Here is a 20924-nt window from a genome sequence, read left to right as displayed (position 1 = left end):
ACTGCTAGTTTTAGCACTTTAACAGTACTTGTGAAATTCTTTCAGACTCAATTTCAACAAACTTTTTAATCAGATGCCAGTTTGCAAATTTTGATTAAGCATTTTTCTTAAATTCATGCAGTTTTCCTTCCTTTCAGCATATGGCATTAGAGGCACATTTCAGTGTAGTATGGTTGCTGGTTTTAGTAAACTGTAAAATTGGAATGTTTTAGCTTGTTTAATTTTAGCACTGGGTATAAGAAAACTGTAGTGTTGAGTTTTGATTCTGGGTCTTTTCTTCCCTCCCTGCTTTTTATCTAATGGTGAACAGACATCATTCCCAATAAGGAGGCCTGTAGAGTGAAACCTTTTGTAACAAGTTTTTGTGTGTATATAATGTTGTATAGTGGATCTTAGTTCTAAGAAAAGTGTTTAGCTCTTCCATTTAAACACATTTTTAATTCATTTCTTTAAGGTTTTTTGCTGAAATAACAGAGTAATGTCCTTGTCCTTAAATTGCTTGGGGATGGAAGGGAACAGCAGTTGGCAGTTTACCAGGAAAGAGTTTAGGAACCCCTATCATAAATGAATAAACTGATGTATGATTGACATTTAAATATAGAATGTGACATAAATAGCCTTTTCTTGTTTTCAGGGACTTCTAATGCTAACAAGACAATATGTTTGAAGTTTTATTCTCAGGGTTTTTGGAGTACTCTGATCAACCTTTCACTACTAATGTTAATATGAGGAAACCCAGAATGATGAAGCTTGGAGAAGGTGAGTTGCAGTAGACAGCACAGACAAATTGCAGATAAAGCTGCAAACCTATTTAAAAAAATAAATTGTATAGTTTTATGTTGTTTGCATAAATGAATTGACCAATTTTAAGCTTAAAGGATAAGTTTGGTATTTCTCAAACATGGTACATTTCCCATTAAACTTGTGTTCTAAAGTTAAGTGCTTTCTTTAAAATTTAAAAATATCTTGCCTGATCTGGTGCTTTATGATGGAGAGTATGGGACACTGAGGAAAAGCTTAGGAACTTGCCAAATTCATCCATTTTTTCAAGCCAAGACAGCTGCTTAGTATTGATACATACCTTACATGTTTCTGACACTTTTGTGAGAACACAATTGATATTTAATAGCGCATATTCCTGGTGCTGTTCTTCTTTTGGTATGTACTGTATACATTGTCTTTTCACAAAATGGAAGTAAATCAAAACAAAACCAGCCACGTGGTGTGAAAAGTTTCTGATTTTTCTCTCCTGGGGAAAAATCCCCCCCACCCCAAACCCCTGGGGGGGTATGAAAGGTCCTTGTGTAGGAAGACTTAATGTTGAACTATTGTGCATGGCATGTGGTATTTTAAGAAGGCTGACTGAAAATATAGTGCTTTTTTTTTTTTTTTTTTTTTTTTTTTGTTATATGTATCAACTATTTTACTGTGTGTGTGTGCGATCGCATGACACAAATCAATACTGTACAACTTCATTGGCTTCAAAAATTGATGTATTTGGTAAGATTTTAAGCCTTTCCTCCTTGTACCGTGGACTGCAATGTAAAGGGCCAGTGCTGGCAAGATAGTGTGGTGTTTTTAGCAATTAACTTTAGAACATAATTTTACATGGCAAATGCATATATAGCATGTAAGTAAAGTAATAAAATACTGAACTTATCCTTTATATGTATAACTACGGTGAGTGAATTAACATAAATGCATTCACAAATTGTGCATATGGTTATTTTAAGAAGGGTACTTATATTGCATAAGAAAATTAATCTATTTCATTGCGAATGTTGTATTTGTAAGTCTATTTTGCTACAACTACAACCTGGTTCCCGGGATCCTTGTAGAGAGTATTTTTGAATAATGAGCAAAAGCTAAGCAGGTAGCAAATTTTGATGAGCAGCTCCAGTAACCTTCACATTTTTTTCTTTCTTCCCATCCCCCCCCCCCCCATATTATATAATATTCTGTGAAGTGCATCATTTTTTATTTTTTTTACTAATCTAGGGAGAAAGAGTGCTTGAGTTCTGCATATCTTGCAGAGTGTTCTTAGTTTATTTATTTTTACTTTTATTAAATTTATTAAAAACATGTAACATTCTATACAATCAAGTGAAACTTAACAAGACTAAATTCAATTCAGCCCCCACTCATGAGAAAGTGAGGAAGGCTAACAGCCAGAGTAAAACTTTTGAGAGTAGTATAGAGAGAAAGGAATCTTTCTCCCCAATGTAAGTACTTATTCTAAAATATTATTGATTAGATCCTGCCAGGTTTTAAAAGTTTTCAGCAGATCCTCTAAGAGAGAATTTGATTTTGTCCAATTTCAGTTTATTACTTATGTAAATTAGTACATTTTATAAAGGGCATATTTGTAGGCCTAGTTGAACAAGGGCTTTGAAAATGTACAGTAAATCATTTGTAAAATGGGAGGCACTTTGATTACTGTAGCTCAGTCTTAATATTATACAAACGAGGTTAATATTAATATTTTAAATCTTACAGATATCACATTATTGGGTTTACAGATTGCCCTGCTAACCATGAAGCAGGGTGAATTTTCCCGTTTCCTGTTCCATCCTAAGTATGCATATGGAGAACTAGGATGTCCACCGGTTATTCCCCCCAGTGCCACTCTGCTTTTTGAGGTCCACCTGCTAGAATTCCTGGACTCTGCAGAGATTGATGAATTTTTTGACCTGAGCCAGGTGAGACCTCTGAATTCTGGTAGCCACATCTAATTATGCGAAGGAGAGGTCAGGCTTTGAGAGAGAATTAGAAGTGCTCTGTAGTTTCATTTTATTTCACTTCTAATGACCATTAAGCTTCAGAGTACCACAAGATTCTTGTGGCTCTCAGGGAGGCATTTTGTATTGTTGTGCCTGATTGTTATTTCATAACATGGATAATTGTTTATTCAGCGTGTATCTCTCAAATCTGTCATGATTCTGAAAAGTTTCTTGATTTTTTTTTTTTTCCCCCCCCGCTTTGTTTAGGGTGAACAGCAGAATGTTCCCTTCAGCAAGATGCTAAAGGTGATAGATGTGCAACGATTATTTGGAAATAAACTCTTCAAGAACAAGAATTACGAAGATGCCAAGTATAGATACAAGCAGGTTCTAATGGCATGCTGCGTCATTTGAATTTTGTGGTATCTTGGGTCCATCTGGATTATACTGTTTGTAATCTTAAGAATTAAGAATTCTGGATTTGAATCTTGAGCCCTGTTAGTGTCTATATGAAGTTTACATATTCTCAGTTTGTATGTGTTGTACAAGAGGTTAGGTTGATTGGTGACTCTTGACTTTTTTCCTGTGAGAGTGTTGTATGTATTTCTTACATTGCATTCCCAAGATGGTTCAGATTATACAGGAGTGTAATTTGAAGAGTATAATTAGTGTTTTGTGAAGATTGGTGTGTGTGTGGGCTCTCCCACCCCCCCCCCCCCCAAACCCTAGTAATCATTTGCTGTAACATTCACAAAATGCTTTTTTTTCCCTCCGAATTGAACTGTTAATTCAGTAAACCAGTTTCTGCTTTATTAACCTACATATTTATTTTCTCTTCCACAGGCTGTTACTGTTTTATTGGACCATAAGATTTCCTGTGAATTGGAGCAGCATAAAGTTGACAGACGGAAGCTTCTCCTGTTTTTGAACTTATCAGTTACTTACCTGCGATTAATTTGTCCTACCAAGGCATTGCGTTATGGAAAAATGGCTTTAACTATAGACGCCCGCAATGCCAAGGCACTCTTCCGTTGTGGCCAGGTACAAAACAAATTGCAAAACTGTGGAAAGTCTCAAATTGAAGTTTTGTTCCTAATAATATTGCAGCAGGTAGGCACAGTGGCCATCCTTCAGAAATTCTTCAATACCAAGAGCTGGAATATCATGGAAACCATGGTACACCACAGTGTAACCTAGTATACTAGGTTATTTATAGCCTGTGGAATTGCTACTTTAGAAAAACACATTCAAAACAATCCTCTAAATCAAACGTCATCATGGTGAAATGTGTAAATGGTGTAGATCACTGTTTGCCAACCATGAGTTCGAGGACCAGTACTGGTCCATAGAATATTTTTGCTGGTCTGTGAAAATCTGAGTTTTCAGGTTATGGTGTGTGCTGGTTTTTTATTTTGTTTGGTGGTTTGCTTTTGGCCAATGTGAACACTTTTTTCAGATAACAATGTTATTTATTATTGAAAATTATCTTCTGTATTATGTATTTGTTATACACAGTCTACCTACAGTAACAGGGAAGCTTGCATATCCATATTACTAACTGAGAATGGTAAACCGGATATGGATGCAGGGACCTGCCCGTGGATGCAGGAGACATAGTGCGCAGGCGCCACACAAAGCCCCCCCGCCCCAGAGCAAAACGGGAGAGACTACGAACCGTCTGACATGCCGCAAGCAGGATAAAGCGAGGTCAGAAATAAAAGACAGAGTAGGAAACAAAGTAAAACGTCATAAAGAGGTTAAACAACGGGGCCAAATAGATGATGAAAACTGGAATGCAACAGCTTCAAAAAAACCTAGGCACGAAGCACATACACAGCGAGATACAGAATATAAAGGCAGAAAAAACGACAGTTAAACGCCCACACCACACAGCGGAGGCAGACCCGGAAGGTGCAGGCGCGGGAAAGTACGACAGGCAAAGGCGCCTACACAGCATGGTAAAACCAGACATAATACGGAAGGCGCAGGCGTTGCCGCCATATTGTGAGTGGCAGTAATGCGTAGTGAAGGCGCAGGCGTCACCGCCATATTGTGCGTGGCACTACTGCGGAGTGAAGTTGGAATAATGTGCTGCTTGGGATCGTACAAAACGCCGAACGCGGCCCACCGTCTGAAACTGTGGAGGCAAAGCAGGCACGTGTTCAAACCGAACGAGCTCGACTGACGAATATACGCCTACAACGCACGTCTCAAAATGCAGAAGCAGGGCAAGCACGGGTTCAAAACAACGCAAGCTCCTACAACGCGCGTCTGAAACTACGGCTGCCCAGCGGGCACGGGTTCAAAACGCCGGGGGTAAGCGAGCGAAGCCCCCTTGTTCTAACTAACTCAAACGGTTCTAAATACCATTCTAACCCTAATCCTGGAATTATTGGACTGGATAAATCCTTTTGCTGTCAACAGGGTCATCTGACAGAACTTCAGATTTCCCTCACCCACTTCCCAGTACTGTTTATGATCTCCTTCTCATTCCAGGAATGGAACTTTGTATTCTTTAATTAGTTGCAGTATTCATTTGTTTGCAATTTCTTTCATGGAAGGCTTCTAGTGATTTCTAGTTTAGGAAATAATTATTTGTTATTTTGCAATTATCTTCTCTTAGATTTGTTTTGTTGGACTAGTTTACAAGTGACATCTGGGTTTTATGACTGCATGCTTGTGCCTCAAGTGGGCATTGTTACTCACTAATTTAGTTTTTTTTTTTGTTTCTCTATACTGTAGTTTTAATTTCTCAAAGCTAAAGCATATTCATTTTTTTATTTATTGGCAGCTTTTTTTGAAAAAGCTACTACTTCTGTTTATTGAAATGGCATTTTGCCTCATTAAACAAAGATTTCAGTTTATTTCCATACACTGTAAATAATGACTACTTCAGATTATTTTTCAATTTTCCATAATTACAAATACGGTTTCACTCAACCCTGAAATGAATCAACAAACAATTTTGATATTCACTTTTTCTACAACATACACAAGTGAAACTACTTTTTCAGCCATGTCAGTTATAAAAGCAAAATGTAGGCATCAGATTGTGGCAGACTGCTGCCACAATACACCTTAAAGAAACATCACTAAATGCACACTTAATAAAGATAATGTGTGAGAAACCGCAGCAGACTTCACACTGAATACCAGAAAATGAAAATAAAAAAATCTCACAAAAATTAAAAAAAAAAACTCTCTGCAAATAAAAATAAAAAAGCCTATATTAATTGTATATACACAAGTTCCATGTTTAAAATTGTCCTTTCATAGCTGCCGATTGATCAGCCATGGCAGGAGAAGGATTTTATATAATAACTCCCCTGAGTCAAATACGAGAACTATACAGTAAAAGAATGTATATGTCAAACTACAATTTTGATCTCAAAAATAGATTTTTTTGTCTTCGACAGTCTACAGATTTCCAAAGCAAAATCGTTTAGATTAGCTGTAGTTGGCTCAAGTTATTGTTCGACAGAGCAAATTTATTTAATTCATGATATTTCCGTTTTTATTTTGAGTAAGAAGGGGTGGTGATGTCTTCTCTTTATTTTGTGGCTTTTTCAGTTGCAGGCAGATGCTGGAGAATTATATCAACAGTACTTTTGAGGGCCTTGTCATGCACTTAAAGGGTCATAAATCTGTACTGATGCTAGTTGTTTACTGCCCTCCCAGCCTTTCTACTGATTTTTTCTTTAATATTTTCTTAGCTAATAGTAGTTCTTGCCTTGATTAGGTTTTAGTAACCAGTGTCTTCTGATTAGGACTGGGTCATAAAAGGATAAAGATAGTTATTGCAGAGTAACTTTTTCTCAGTTGAAACATAATAATGGTCAATAGAAAGTCAATATAACTTATTCCATCCATGAATTCACAGACAACATGAAATGCCAATGATAATGAGAATAGCGCTGCGTTGAATCAATCATATGGTTGAAATAGAGTTCAACCACTTCAAGTTAGGTTAACGCATAGAGCTGGCAGCAGCACACGTGCTAATGTTTGGGTTGTAGCAACCGCGCACGCCAGTATGACAACAGTGGGAGTGACATAAAAGTGACAACAGAAAATGTTAACAAAAATTCACAATCTGCATTACCAAAAAAGACACCCCAACAGACACTGCCGAAGGCTCAAAAGATCAAGACATTGTTTAAAAAAAAAAAAAAATGGTCAGAGGAATTCATAGTAGTGTGGCTATTTAAAGTCCGACAAGAAGCAAGAGTAGCATGCACTGCAAATTGTGTTGTGCCATCCTTTAGAGCAGGGGTGGGCAAAGTTGTTCCTGGAGGGCCACAGTGGCTGCAGGTTTTTGTTCTAATCCAGTTGCTTAATTAGAAAATAATCCTAATTTGTATATACACCAATTTTATTCATTAAATAGTTTTATAACTTTATACAGTCCATTTTGTCATGTTCTGCTTCTGACAGAAAATAAGTGTTGTTTAAACCAAATTTAACCTTTATGATATCTTCACATCTCACTTAGGAGTAAAAGGGAACCTTTAAACTTGACAGAAATAGTGATTTGATTTGTATATATATCAACTGATATGATTTAAAAAAAATTATTGGGATAAAATTTTTTTCCATATTATCCAGCCCTACTTCTGATTAATTTTAACAGTTGCTTTAAGAATTTGTTTCTTTCAACTTAAAATGGCATGTGTTAAATTAATTTCACAGACCAGGCCATATTCTTGATTTTGTTCGTTTCACCTGGGTTGTATATAAAATTGAATATGCATATTAGACTTGCCTGTCTCCAATCATTATGGTATCTCTTTCAAACTCTTCTCCTTTTCCAAAACTCTCTTATATGAAGATTGTAATAAAGCTAAAGGTAAGGGCACCCTGAATTTTTTTCTACTATGATTAATAATTAAAAGACCCCTCCTTTAACCGCCACCTTATCGTGGTGGAGGGGTTTGCGTGTCCCAATGATCCTAGGAGCTCTGTTGTCCGGGGCTTTATGCCCCTGGTAGGGCCACCCAAGGCAAACTGGTCCTAGGTGAGGGATGAGACAAAGAGCGGTTCAAACCTTCTATGATGAATGAAAACTTTGGACGCCGTTTTCCCTTGCCCGGACGCGGGTCACCGGGGCCCCACTCTGGAGCCAGGCCTGGAGGTGGGGCTCGATGGCGAGCGCCTGGTGGCCGGGCCTGCACCCATGGGGCTCGGCCGGGCACAGCCCGAAGAGGCAACGTGGGTCCCCCTTCCCATGGGCTCACCACCTATGGGAGGGGCCAAGGAGGTCGGGTGCAGTGTGAGTTGGGTGGTGGCCGAAGGCGGGGACCTTGGCGGTCCAATCCTCGGCTACAGAAGCTGGCTCTTGGGACGTGGAATGTCACCTCTCTGAAGGGGAAGGAGCCTGAGCTAGTGTGCGAAGTTGAGAGGTTCCGGCTAGATATAGTCGGACTCACCTCGACGCACAGCTTGGACTCTGGAACCAATCTCCTTGAGAGGGGCTGGACTCTGTACCACTCTGGAGTTGCCCCCGGTGAGAGGCGCCGAGCGGGTGTGGGTATACTTATTGCCCCCCGACTTGGAGCCTGTACATTGGGGTTTACCCCGGTGGACGAGAGGGTAGCCTCCCTTCGCCTTCAGGTGGGGGGACGGGTCCTAACTGTTGTTTGTGCGTATGCACCGAACAGCAGTTCGGAGTACCCACCCTTTTTGGAGTCCCTGGAGGGGGGTGCTAGAGGGCATACCTTCTGAGGACTCCCTCGTTCTGCTGGGAGACTTCAATGCTCACGTGGGCAATGACAGTGAGACCTGGAAGGGCGTGATTGGGAGGAATGGCCCCCCCGATCTGAACCCGAGCGGTGTTTTGTTATTGGACTTCTGTGCTCGTCACGGATTGTCCATAACGAACACCATGTTCAAGCATAGGGGTGTTCATATGTGCACTTGGCACCAGGACACCCTAGGCCTGAGTTCGATGATCGACTTTGTGGTCGTGTCGTCTGACTTGCGGCCACATGTCTTGGACACTCGGGTGAAGAGAGGGGCGGAGCTGTCAACTGATCACCACCTGGTGGTGAGTTGGCTTCGATGGTGGGGGAGGATGCCGGTCAGGCGTGGTAGGCCCAAACGTGTTGTGAGGGTCTGCTGGGAACGTCTGGCAGAGCCCCCTGTCAGAAGTAGCTTCAACTCCCACCTCCGGCAGAACTTCGACCATGTCCCGAGGGAGGTGGGGGACATCGAGTCCGAATGGGCCATGTTCCGTGCCTCTATTGTTGAGGCAGCTGACCGGAGCTGTGGCCGTAAGGTGGTCGGTGCCTGTCGTGGCGGCAATCCCCGAACCCGTTGGTGGACACCGGTGGTGAAGGATGCCGTCAAGCTGAAGAAGGAGTCCTACAGGACCCTTTTGTCCTGTGGGACCCTGGAGGCAGCTGATAGGTACCGGCAGGCCAAGCGGAATGCGGCTTTGGTGGTTGCTGAGGCAAAAACTTGGGCGTGGGAGGAGTTTGGGGAGGCCATGGAGAACGACTTTCGGACGGCTTCGAGGAGATTCTGGTCCACCATCCAGCGTCTCAGGAAGGGGAAGCAGTGCAGTGTCAACACTGTATATGGTGGGGATGGTGCGCTGCTGACCTCGACTCGGGACGTTGTGGGTCGGTGGGGGGAGTACTTCGAAGACCTCTTCAATCCCATTAACATGCCTTCCAATGAGGAAGCAGAGCCTGGGGACTCAGAGGTGGGCTCCCCCATCTCTGGGACTGAGGTCACCGAGGTAGTCAAAAAACTCCTTGGTGGCAGGGCCCCGGGGGTGGAGGAGATACGCCCGGAGTTCCTCAAGGCTCTGGATGTTATAGGACTGTCTTGGTTGACACGCCTCTGCAACATCGCATGGACATCAGGGACAGTGCCTCTGGATTGGCAGACTGGGGTGGTGGTCCCCCTCTTTAAGAAAGGGGACCGGAGGGTGTGTTCCAACTACAGAGGGATCACACTCCTCAGCCTCCCTGGAAAAGTTTATTCAGGGGTCCTGGAGAGGAGGGTCCGTCGGATAGTCGAGCCTCGGATTCAGGAGGAACAGTGTGGTTTTCGTCCTGGTCGCGGAACAGTGGACCAGCTCTATACCCTTAGCAGGGTCCTGGAGGGTGCATGGGAGTTTGCCCAACCAGTCTACATGTGTTTTGTGGACTTGGAAAAGGCATTCGACCGTGTCCCGAGGGGAATCCTGTGGGGGGTACTCCGAGAGTATGGGGTACCGGCCCCCCTGATAAGGGCTGTTCGGTCCCTGTACGATCGGTGCCAGAGCTTGGTCCGCATTGCCGGCAGTAAGTCGAACCCGTTTCCAGTGAGAGTTGGACTCCGCCAGGGCTGCCCTTTGTCACCGATTCTGTTCATAACTTTTATGGACAGAATTTCTAGGCGCAGCCAGGGCGTTGAGGGGGTCCGGTTTGGTGGGCTCAGGATTGGGTCACTGCTTTTTGCAGATGATGTTGTCCTGTTTGCTTCATCAGGCCGTGATCTTCAGCTCTCTCTGGATCGGTTCGCAGCCGAGTGTGAAGCGGCTGGAATGAGAATCAGCACCTCCAAATCCGAGACCATGGTCCTCAGCCGGAAAAGGGTGGAGTGCCCTCTCAGGGTTGGTAGCGAGATCCTGCTTCAAGTGGAGGAGTTCAAGTATCTCGGGATCTTGTTCACGAGTGAGGGAAAAATGAAGCGTGAGATCGACAGGCAGATCGGTGCGGCATCCGCAGTAATGCGGGCGCTGCATCGGTCTGTCGTGGTGAAAAAGGAGCTGAGCCGCAAGGCGAAGCTCTCAATTTACCAGTCGATCTATGTTCCTACCCTCACCTATGGTCATGAACTATGGGTAGTGACCGAAAGAACGAGATCGCGAATACAAGCGGCTGAAATGAGTTTCCTCCGCAGGGTGTCTGGACTTTCCCTTAAAGATAGGGTGAGAAGCTCAGTCATCCGGGAGGGGCTCAGAGTAGAGCCGCTGCTCCTCCGCATCGAGAGGAGTCAGATGAGGTGGCTCGGGCATCTGATCAGGATGCCTCCTGGACGCCTCCCTGGTGAGGTGTTCCGGGCACGTCCAACCGGGAGGAGGCCCCAGGGAAGACCCAGGACACGTTGGAGGGACTATGTCTCTCGACTGGCCTGGGAACGCCTTGGGATTCTCCCGGAAGAGCTAGAAGAAGTGGCCGGGGAGAGGGAAGTCTGGGCATCTCTGCTCAAGCTGCTGCCCCCGCGACCCGACCTCGGATAAGCGGGAGACAATGGATGGATGGATAATAATTAAAAGACAATGTAGGAGAACTGAAAGTGGAGGTTATCTAAACTTCTAAAGTGTAATCTTCAAATACAGGAGAGAGAGGTGACACAAAGCTTAGTAGTCTATTTTTGTTTCATTTAAGGTAGTACTAGGGTGTTGTACCGTGTTAGCCAAGATGAAGAAGGGGCCTGAGTTGCCTCGAAAGCTTGCCTATTGTAATCTTTTTAGTTAGCCAATAAAAGGTGTCATCTTGTTTCATTTAACAATTTTAAAGAAAATCCAAATTGGTATACACAAACTTCACCCCCACTACAGCTAAGATGAAGGATTTTTCAAATGATAATTGTGACCAGTTCACATCTTTTGTTGATAATATAATGAATACTCTAGCCTCCGATCAATCTGTCCTATAGGTGTGGATCGTATGAATAGATTTTGCACTTCTGCTGTTATTATTACTCTGCCACATAGTTAAATGATCACACTTTTAAATTCGTCCAATTGTTCTCTTGACCTGTTGCCAACTAGTTTGTTCAAACAAGTCTTTACTGTCTTTTCCATAAACATTCTGTATATTGACATCCAGTCACTGAAACTGGAGAGTTTTCAATTAAATGTGTAAAAATCATTATTATTAATCCTCCACTAAAGAATAATCTTAACCCCTCGGTTTTATACAGTTGCAGGCTTTTTTTACTACCTCTTTTTGGCTCTAGCTATGCTATTAACTAATTATTTAAAGTATGAAAAAAAAAAAACTCTCGTTAAAAATGTCAGTTTGGGTTTGTGCCATACCATAATTTTAGGACAGCTTTTTTGGAGATATTAAATTCTCTTTATTTCTGTTTTAGTCTTTCCTAGTGCAGCTTTTGTTACTGTTGATCACAGTATTTTTCATGAGCAGTTTAAAAGTAGGTTGGTCTTTCTGGGTATGTCTTGCATTGTTTGGGGTCCTGTCTATGCATTGTTTGTCATGCTGTTGTATTCGATGGGGCTCCATTCTACGGCCTTTGTTTAATCCTTTATGCTTCTGCCAGCTACTATTTTTAAAGTTTCAATATTTTCTCCCACTATTAGGTTAATGACAGTCAACTGTACCTGTTCCAAACACTAAATAGCTCTCATTCACTTATTTCTTTCTGTGTGTTAAGGACATAAATGGTTGAATAGCTCTGCATTTCTTGGGTAAATACTAATAAGGCCGAAGTTGTTATAGATGGGGAATGGATCTCATGTCAAAAATACATGCTTTTTATTGGAAGCAAAACCTGTTGTAAAATTAAGGGTCATTTTTGACATTGAATTTCATTTTAACCCCTAATGCACTAAGGGATTTTTGGCACTAGTACACCTAAATTATATATGCAAAAATAAACAGCATTATACCTTTTATTATAATAAAGGAGCTGTGAATGGCTGAAGAGCAGTGAGTGCAACACTTCAGCTTTTTTAGAAAGTATTTATATGATGGAAAACCTTTGTTTACACCTGCATCAGCTAAGTAAAGCAAATTCTGTGCTTTAGTTATTTGGAGAAAACCCTTAGATTTTACAGTATATCATAAGACATTTTATTATGCACAATGCTGCAATCAAGTTTCTTTTGTATACCAATTTGATGGCTGTCATTGTACCAGGTGTAGATGTCATATCCAGTAGCATTATAAAGTTATCCTGTTTAGCACAAGGTGTTCCCCCTGTTTGGAAACTATTCTCCCTTTTTAGAAATATTTAGTCTCTTGCACCTAAATAATCTCTCAAAATAAGTATTGTGTTTGTTTTTTTTGGTTTTGTTTGTTTTTTTTTTTTTTTGTGCTCTATTTCACCTGTCTCTTCCTGCGACCTGTTGCAATTGCCCTACAGAAGTTCAGAGTGTAGTTTATTTTTCTTTGCATTTCACTTCTGGGATAAACTAAGTACATACATATTTTTTCATACCAGCTTCTTCCAGTGCTCAGTTATGGGATTGGGGTCAATGGCTTTGCTGTTAGCCCTGAGCACAGAGCTAGTCCTACAGACATATACACCTACATCCGTGTTTCTTTGTCACTTTTGAATTGCAAGAGTTCGTTGCCGACTTGCAAACATATTAGACTTGTTTACAGTATAACCTGACAATCCAACCATAATGCCACCAGATTGAGTGACAAGAGTCTTGTGCAACTTTTTATTCCACTTCTAATCACACGCCCTTCAACCTCCCTGGCCACTATTAGATTTTATTTCCCTTTGGTAATCACACGTTTCTCCCTTCCCGTTTTGAGGTTGGCTGGGTTCTGTTGGTGGGGGAGCCGAGCACAATTAGAAATGGGCTAAATGCTTCGTGGTGCTGTCTGTCCCTTCAGTGGGGTTGGGGGGGATTATACCATGAAGTTAGCTGACACTAGGTTGTGGTTGGGTATGGTGTGTGGGTTTGTTTATGTATTTATTCCCCTGTATCATCCCCCCCATATTCTGGCAAGCAAACAACATGATGCAGTGGCCTTCGATCATGGGTCCTTGCATGAAATTTCGAGAAGCATAATTATTCATCAGTACACTAAACATTTCATGTACTCCAAGTTGAGATTGAAAGAGCACTAATCAGAAAACTAACATAGGGAGAATGTGAAGCAGTTGAACCATGATGCTTGAACTGTAAAACTGCACACAGTGAAGCCTCATTATCATACTAAACAGTACTTGCGTATTAGGTGGAGCCTTGAGTCCTCAAACATGTCAATGTCAAAACTTTGCTTGGAATTTGAGTCTGGCTTTCTGCGTAATGGTGCATAGTGGTGAGCTGTTACATAAACAAATATTTGTTGCCGTTTACCCACATCTGTGATATGTAGTACATATGGCCAGTCATAGACAGCTATATATCATTAGAATGCTGTGACCCTCCACTACCCAATAATAAGTCTTTACGTTTATACGGCTTGATGTAGGTGAGATATTTGATAAAAGCAGACTAATATGGCTGTAAAGCTCTGCTCGCTTCAGTGTATAAGTGTTCAAATTCCATATTTTAATGAGAGTGTAGACAATATGGAAAATGACTTATCTGAAAGAAGACGCCTTTGGGTATGGTGTGTTTTTTGGAATTGCTTTTGATTGATTTGTGGTTTATTCATTACAATCCCTTCACTGGTTACCAAGCACTTTCACAAATGATTTTAAAATTTTGTTTTTTAAATTGCTTACATGGCTTTGGTCCTTTCTGTCTTTGGGCATTAATTGTTGGTCACAACCAGTCTAGGTGTCTTAGATCATCATATAATACCCTAGTTATTATGGCCCTAAGCTATCCAATACTGTGGCTGAAAATCTGTGATCCACTGATAAGCTTTTAATTTCTAAGATAATCCTCTAAACCTTTTTGCATAAAGCTGTTTTTAATCATTGATAGCAGTGATGTCACTTGTACAGAGTACATGTTTGAGAAATATGTTGCCATTCTTTGATGCAATGATAAAACTACTGTAATAAAAAAGTACAAGAGCACTAATGACAGTAATCTAATGTTAGGTTTATTTTTTTATAGTAAAATTTATTTATATTGTGATGAACAGGCATCCTGGCTGGAATGGAGCATGGTCCCTAAACTGGACAGCAGGCCAGCCCTATGATGCCACAAAAAACAGGATGAAAATCATCCTGTCTCATCTCTAATACAGGCAGAAGATGCCAGTGCAATAGTGGTTACATGAACATCCCTGCTGGGTTGGACCCAGGAATAATACCTGGCTGGGAAGCCAGTAGATTGGAAGGATAGGGGAAGACAAGCCAACATGACTGTGGGCTCCCCTGAGACAATGGAAAACAGTTTCCTTGGGCAATGTTACCTCTGTGGATACCCGCAAGGCACTCCAGAACAGCTTTGTCAGGTTCCGTGGGGGCTGTCAGGGGATGCTGCAGGGATTCCTCATCCATGCTTTATGGGACATCCATCTGGTTATGCCCTAGCACTAGAAGTACTCCCGGGTGCTAGATAAAATAAGCCACTCAACCTCATCCAGGCGAGTAAGGTAGAAGTAGACAAAGCTCACCTGGGAGATGTAGAGGAGGAAAAATGAAAGGAAGAGCTTGGAAAGATGTGTGATTATTGCACTTTTGAAACCTTTGTAGAAGGTAGTGTGAAAAGAAACAATCTTTATTTTAATGGGACTTGTTTCTGGGGTGGGTCGATCTCTGATGCCCTTTACTGTCATATATATATATATATATATATATATGAACACACAATACACACACAAGTAAAGTGATGTACTTTATCAGGTGGTTTTAATTTAATTTTGAAGCTCTAGCGATTTATATGAAATGTGTTTTGTACAGCGCCTTTAACATTTCTGTTAAACAAAATAAGTGCTATAGAAATGTACTTAAATTTGGACGATTATTCAAAGGAGTGCAGTGCTGGCACCAAAAAAATCCATTGCCCTGTAGCAATGTTCATTTGTTAATAATATCTTGGCCTCTTGCCTGTGTCTGTGTTTAGTAGCTGTAGCTTTAAGAATTTTTTTTTAATATTTTAGGCTTCCTTGGATTTGGGAGACATTGAGAGTGCCAAAAACTTCCTCATAATGGCACAGACGGAAAAACCCTTTGATCCAGATATTAATGCACTTCTGAAAAACGTGGTCAGGTGAGGTGGTGTTTTTCTGTGCTGTTCCTTAAGTAGTTACTGTGTAGGTAATAGTACATTTTCATGTTGGGGTCATTTACACCATTCTGGTCATTCCATTTGACACTTGACATTGATACAGCTGGTAAATTAACTTAAGAAAATGGTGAATGGAAAATACAGGCAACAGTGTGGCAGTAGATTATAAATATCAGTTATAACTATTCTAATGCCAGCAAAAGACCACCACTAATATTGTGCACAGTATGTCATACTGTATATGGTAAGAAATTGAGTTATGTAGCTTCTGGCAAAGTGACTTGCATGAAGTGTAATGATGAGAGAACAGATTGTTGAAAAAAGGTAAAAACAATCCTTCAAAAGTCTTAACACAATGTTTGTGCCATACCATACAGATACCAGAGATATGTTTGAGTCAGAATTCTAACAGTTCCCATTTGTTTCATTTAACTGGGCAAAAATGAACTTGCAACACGGGATGTCAATACAGAATTTGGGTACACCAATTCCAATGGAATTTCAGGATACTTAATACCTATTCAATACTACAACAAAAGCAGAGATCCCATTCAACGGCTTTTAATAAAAAGCACCTCTGTTATTCAAATGAAAAATGCTGTGACTTTTCTGTAATAGAATATAAATAAATATTAATAGTAATGGCAGCTTTAAAATAGGGGTATATATATCCATCAAGTAGTTACCCAATAAGTAAACTAGTATTGAAATTCATAAGTATTAAAACAAAATGCAAAGTTTGAATTTTTAATGTGCGATAGACTTAGATTCTTTATTAATCCCAAGGGGAAATTCACAATGCCCACGTTGTAAAAGTAAGTGTGTCCAGGGAACAAATCCACATAAAATAAAGTGGTAGGAGTGATCAATAAATAAAAATAGAAAAATAAGAGTAGAAAAATACACATACACATATAGTCATACACGGAACTGCTGAAAAGGCTGCCACTCTCGGCGGCGCCGGATGTTTGATAAGATTTATCTAGTGTCACTACAATTTGGGGAATTTTAGAATCTTCAGAGGGTTCAGATGTTATAATAATGGGCTACCTGATTTATCTTACCATGTGCACATTCCATTTTTATTCTTTGATATTTTCTGTCCAGGACCTGAAAATTGCCACTTAAAATAAATGTTAAGAATAAAAAAATCAAACTTTATTTTATTTGTACAGTTAGTGAATTCCAAGATGATTCAGGATATTTTATTTTAAGCAATTTCTCTAAAGCTGTTTTTGTAACAACATACTTTTGAAATCTGGTTTGCTAGTGAGTCCTTCTGTTTGTTTTGTAACATCTGCTATTTTAAGATTTATAATTACATCACTAGCTAGTTTAAAAAAAAAAAAAAAAAAAACTTGGGGTAATATTTAACTGAGGAGTTAAATTGATTCAGTTTTCAAATAACCTGCCCAACCAAATGGTGGGTGCTTTAATTTTCTAAATGTATTTTTAAACCTTTAATTTCCTGTGTGAAGTACAAATTTTACATTAATCCATTCTTTCAGATCTCCTTTTAAAATGCCTATTGTTGTGCTGTTTTCAAACTATCCTGTACGATTGGTAAGACTTTGTAATTGCTTAACCTGTATAGAAATCCAGAATTGGAATATTAACTGGTAGACTGCATTACATGTACATTCACTACATTCAACACATTGTAGAACAGCTACATTTGTTCAGCTTCAAATAAACAAAATAATCACACAAATTTTAGTGTTTGTGAATTCACATTTAGTAATGAAGTACACCATTTTGCCCATCCTCCTAACTAGCATAATCAGTGCTTTTGAAGTAGGGCTGACATGATGGCTGCTGATATCACCCATTGCCACTTGGCTGGGCACATTGTTGATAGGCTCCAAATATTTGCAGAATTTTTTCTAAGTAAAAAATGGCTGGAATTTTGCAATTCTCGGTCCCCTTGCAAGAAATCTGTCAGGCTTTTGGTCACCTACTGCAAATATGAGATTCCTGACCTAGCTAGTTTACCAGTAGTGCATGGTATCTGAGGATGGAAGCCTAATTAGTTTGTTACACGCAAAATTTGAATGAGAAGAGCATGGTATGTTCTGCTTTAGCCACAGACTCCTTGTACCAATGATTTCTTGTTCTTTACAGTGTGTATAATCACCCACAAACCAGAACCTTTTTTTTTTTTTTTTATGGATGCTTAAATGGAATCTTTAGATGTGCTTGGTGCAATCAGAGAATGAAGGCAAAGGTTGTGTTCCTTCTTTTAGAGACCTTGTAGGACGGTGTATTATGAAGCGATTCATTTTGTCAATGTTTTGTCTCCTTTTAAAACTTCATGAAACTACATGTTGAGCAATTAAAACTGACATCTAATTCCTCACATCTTTCCATTCTCAAAGCCCACACAAATCAAAAACTCCATAATGGTATATAAAAGTGTCAGTGAAAGGCTGTGTTTTTTAAGTAATAAGCACAGTTCCTGCAATTGTGTGCTGAAATTCTTTTTTTGTTGAGCAAAAATCATTTCTAGGCATGACTTCAGTTGTGTTAATGTAGTGCTGTATCACCAGGTTTTTTTTTGGTTTTTTTTTTCCCACTTAATTGTGCCTTCCGTAGTAATTTGTCTACTTGCAGTGACGCACATGTGCAGAATCAACTTTCACTTGGTACCACTGATACTGTTTATATATATTAAAAAAATAAATAAATAAAAAAAACCTAGTACTGGTGAGTTTTTGAAACTTTGGTATCAACTTCGTACCATAGTATTGGTTTCTGTGATATCCCTACTTGCAACCTTTCCAGAGCTGGTTTCTAGTTTGCTCCTGATACTGTCAGGAAAAGCTTTGGCCTTCTAGAAAGTTTGTTTGGATTAAGAAGGTGTTGATAATGTTGTATGTTTGTGTAAAGTTGCCAGATTTGAGTAATAAGCCCTTAAACCTCTGATCTTGAAGATTATTCTAGTAGAAAGCACATTAAAAGCATTGAGATATATACACAGTATATGGCATTGCTGAATGCATGAAATTACCTTTTGCCAGGAGTAGCTCTAAACCATCTAAAGGTGTATGTATCCTAATCCATCTAATGAAATTAACTTAATTATGTTCTAATATGCACTGATGACTTTTGAGTGTCCAAATGTTCCCTTATCGAAAATTTCACAATTTTTTTTTTAAACTTGACATCAGCTTTTGAAAAAGTTATTTAAATGTGCATACTTCTGTCTGTCACAACACATTTTTATATTTAGCAGTGTGCAAATTGGTTTCCTTCTAGCCAATTAAAGTTTACATTTTTCATGATTTAATGAAAGTCTTACTGCATGTCTGCCACCATTGGTAACCATGGTATAATTCCAAAAGACAACAAATTCGTTAATGTATAGACATGTGGCACTGTAAGTATGTACATGTAACATTCAGTCAGTTGTTAATAGGAGTCCTTTTTTATTTAGGGTTTCAAAAAATTGATTGGGGATAAATAGTTGCTAATGAATAATGATGAATGAACACTGCCGAGTTCACTTTGCCAGGAGTTCCCTGAAGTCATGGAAATGCTGGCGATATTTGCTGAACTTGGCATTAATGTCAGCAGGGAAAGACTAATTGAACTAGATTTGACTGGATTATAATGGTACATACATCTTTAAAGTGTCCCTGAGGGCTAAGGAAAAGTCTGCCAACTATACTTGACCGATTTTATTGTGGCCAAAAAGGTGACCTGAGCTGTGTGGCAGCAGTGCCACTGTGCTTCCCTGATGTTGAAATAACACAGTCAGACATGCAATCATAGATTTCATCAAAACAAAGCAGAAATACCAAAATCCTAGTCAAATCAGAAAAAAATGTGTCTTAAAGGCAGAACATTCAAAGTGGCATGTCATGATTGAAACCACTGGCTTGTTTCTAAACTGTGTGTGTGTTGATGCTTTGCACTTTTTATCCTATCAAAAAGATAGAAACATCTCATAAATAGTAATGTCTTTTCATTGTTATTATTTCATAGGGTCTTCTCTGTTTAGGTGGGGAGTCGGGCTCCTTCAAGGTATGTTTTTGCCCCGCCATGTCGTTAAATTATGCATGCATAGGGCATGGCCCTCTTTCTCTTATGTTGACCTGGAACATTTAAGATTGACCTGCACAGATAACTCTTCCCATAGAGTCTGTTAAGCAAATGATTAGCATTATATACCCGGGGGGTGGTGCCATCAATGTTGGCTGTTACAGCTCCCAAGGATGTTGCACTGGCCTCGCAAAGCATTATGTGGCACTGTTATATTAAAAAAAAAAAAAATTCTCCTAATCTGACTGAATTAGCAGTAAATAACTTGACGAATAAGGGCGAACACAGCAAATTCACTGCGAATAACGCTTTTATGAAATTCACTGATCAACACTACTAATGAACTTTGATATTCATTAGTTTTCCTGTTACATATTGCATACATTACCTCATTGACAAAGAGTAACTCTAATCACATATTGAGATGTGGATTAGACCGTGGACATACATTTGAAGTCATTACAGCTTTACATATTATGAGAAATCTATGGCTTGCAAGATCTGTAAAATGGCTCATGGGAGTGTAACTGCTATATGGGGAAAAAAAACTGAAAACTCCTTAAGTGACAGATCTATCCGTGGTAGACAGAGAGAGCAAAGGAAAAAAAAATGTCAAAACCTAAAGTACAATTACAAAACTAATCAGTGTTGGAGATTATCAGTGTAAGGTGTTTATTTGGTGGGGAGCTGGTTAGCTGGTGGTCCGCATTGTTTCTAATCTTGTTCCCTAATTATTCACTTTTCCGATTCTTCTCTCTGTTTTTGGACTTACTGTTTCATGCATAGACAGCTTCTTTGGTGCACAAAGGTTTTGGAAATTTGACCTTATATAGCAATGCTAGAACAAGGAAACATGAAAATGAAGTTTACTGTAGTTCTAGGTGACATGTTGGTGATTTAGGTCTCCTGCCTTGCAGGTGGTCTCTGCCTGTATAAAGTTTGCATGTTCTTAACACTCCTTGTACTCTGGATTCTTCTCCTATATCACAAAAATATGTGTGGAGTTACTTTTCAGATCTGAATTGGTTAGTTTGAGACAGTCATGTGCACACACCCACATGATTAGTTCAGTGATAAAAAGGGTACTGCTTGCAGTTGGTGTCCGTTTTGCACCCATTGCTGTTGGAACAGGTTCTAGCTCCTTGTCATCTTGGATTAAAACTTCTGAAAAATGAAGTCTAAGCATTTAACTACTGTATGTTTGCCCTTTTCTCTAGCTATTTTTTTTAGTTACCAGAATTTCATGTAACTATTGTTTAACACCTTGTAAACCATAAAGGAAT

General features: G+C 39.8%; 1 protein-coding gene across 2 annotated transcripts in view; it reads left to right on the top strand.

Annotated features, from left to right (window-relative positions):
* Nucleotides 1-20924, top strand: part of fkbp6 (FKBP prolyl isomerase 6) — a 43130-nt gene that overhangs the window by 6979 nt on the left and 15227 nt on the right. Inside the window, exons 3-7 of one of the 2 annotated variants that reach the window (XM_051930567.1) lie at nucleotides 670-759; nucleotides 2497-2699; nucleotides 2988-3026; nucleotides 3564-3761; nucleotides 15473-15582. In XM_051930567.1, coding sequence (XP_051786527.1) covers nucleotides 670-759; nucleotides 2497-2699; nucleotides 2988-3026; nucleotides 3564-3761; nucleotides 15473-15582 — 640 coding nt within the window. Of the gene's footprint in view, nucleotides 1-669; nucleotides 760-2496; nucleotides 2700-2987; nucleotides 3108-3563; nucleotides 3762-15472; nucleotides 15583-20924 lie in introns of both variants that reach the window. The other variant, XM_028808326.2, reaches the window with a different exon arrangement.

Source organism: Erpetoichthys calabaricus, chromosome 8, assembly GCF_900747795.2.
Source record: "Erpetoichthys calabaricus chromosome 8, fErpCal1.3, whole genome shotgun sequence".
NCBI classification, from domain to species: Eukaryota; Metazoa; Chordata; class Cladistia; order Polypteriformes; family Polypteridae; genus Erpetoichthys; species Erpetoichthys calabaricus.
This window is presented reverse-complemented; position numbering and strand designations above follow the sequence as displayed.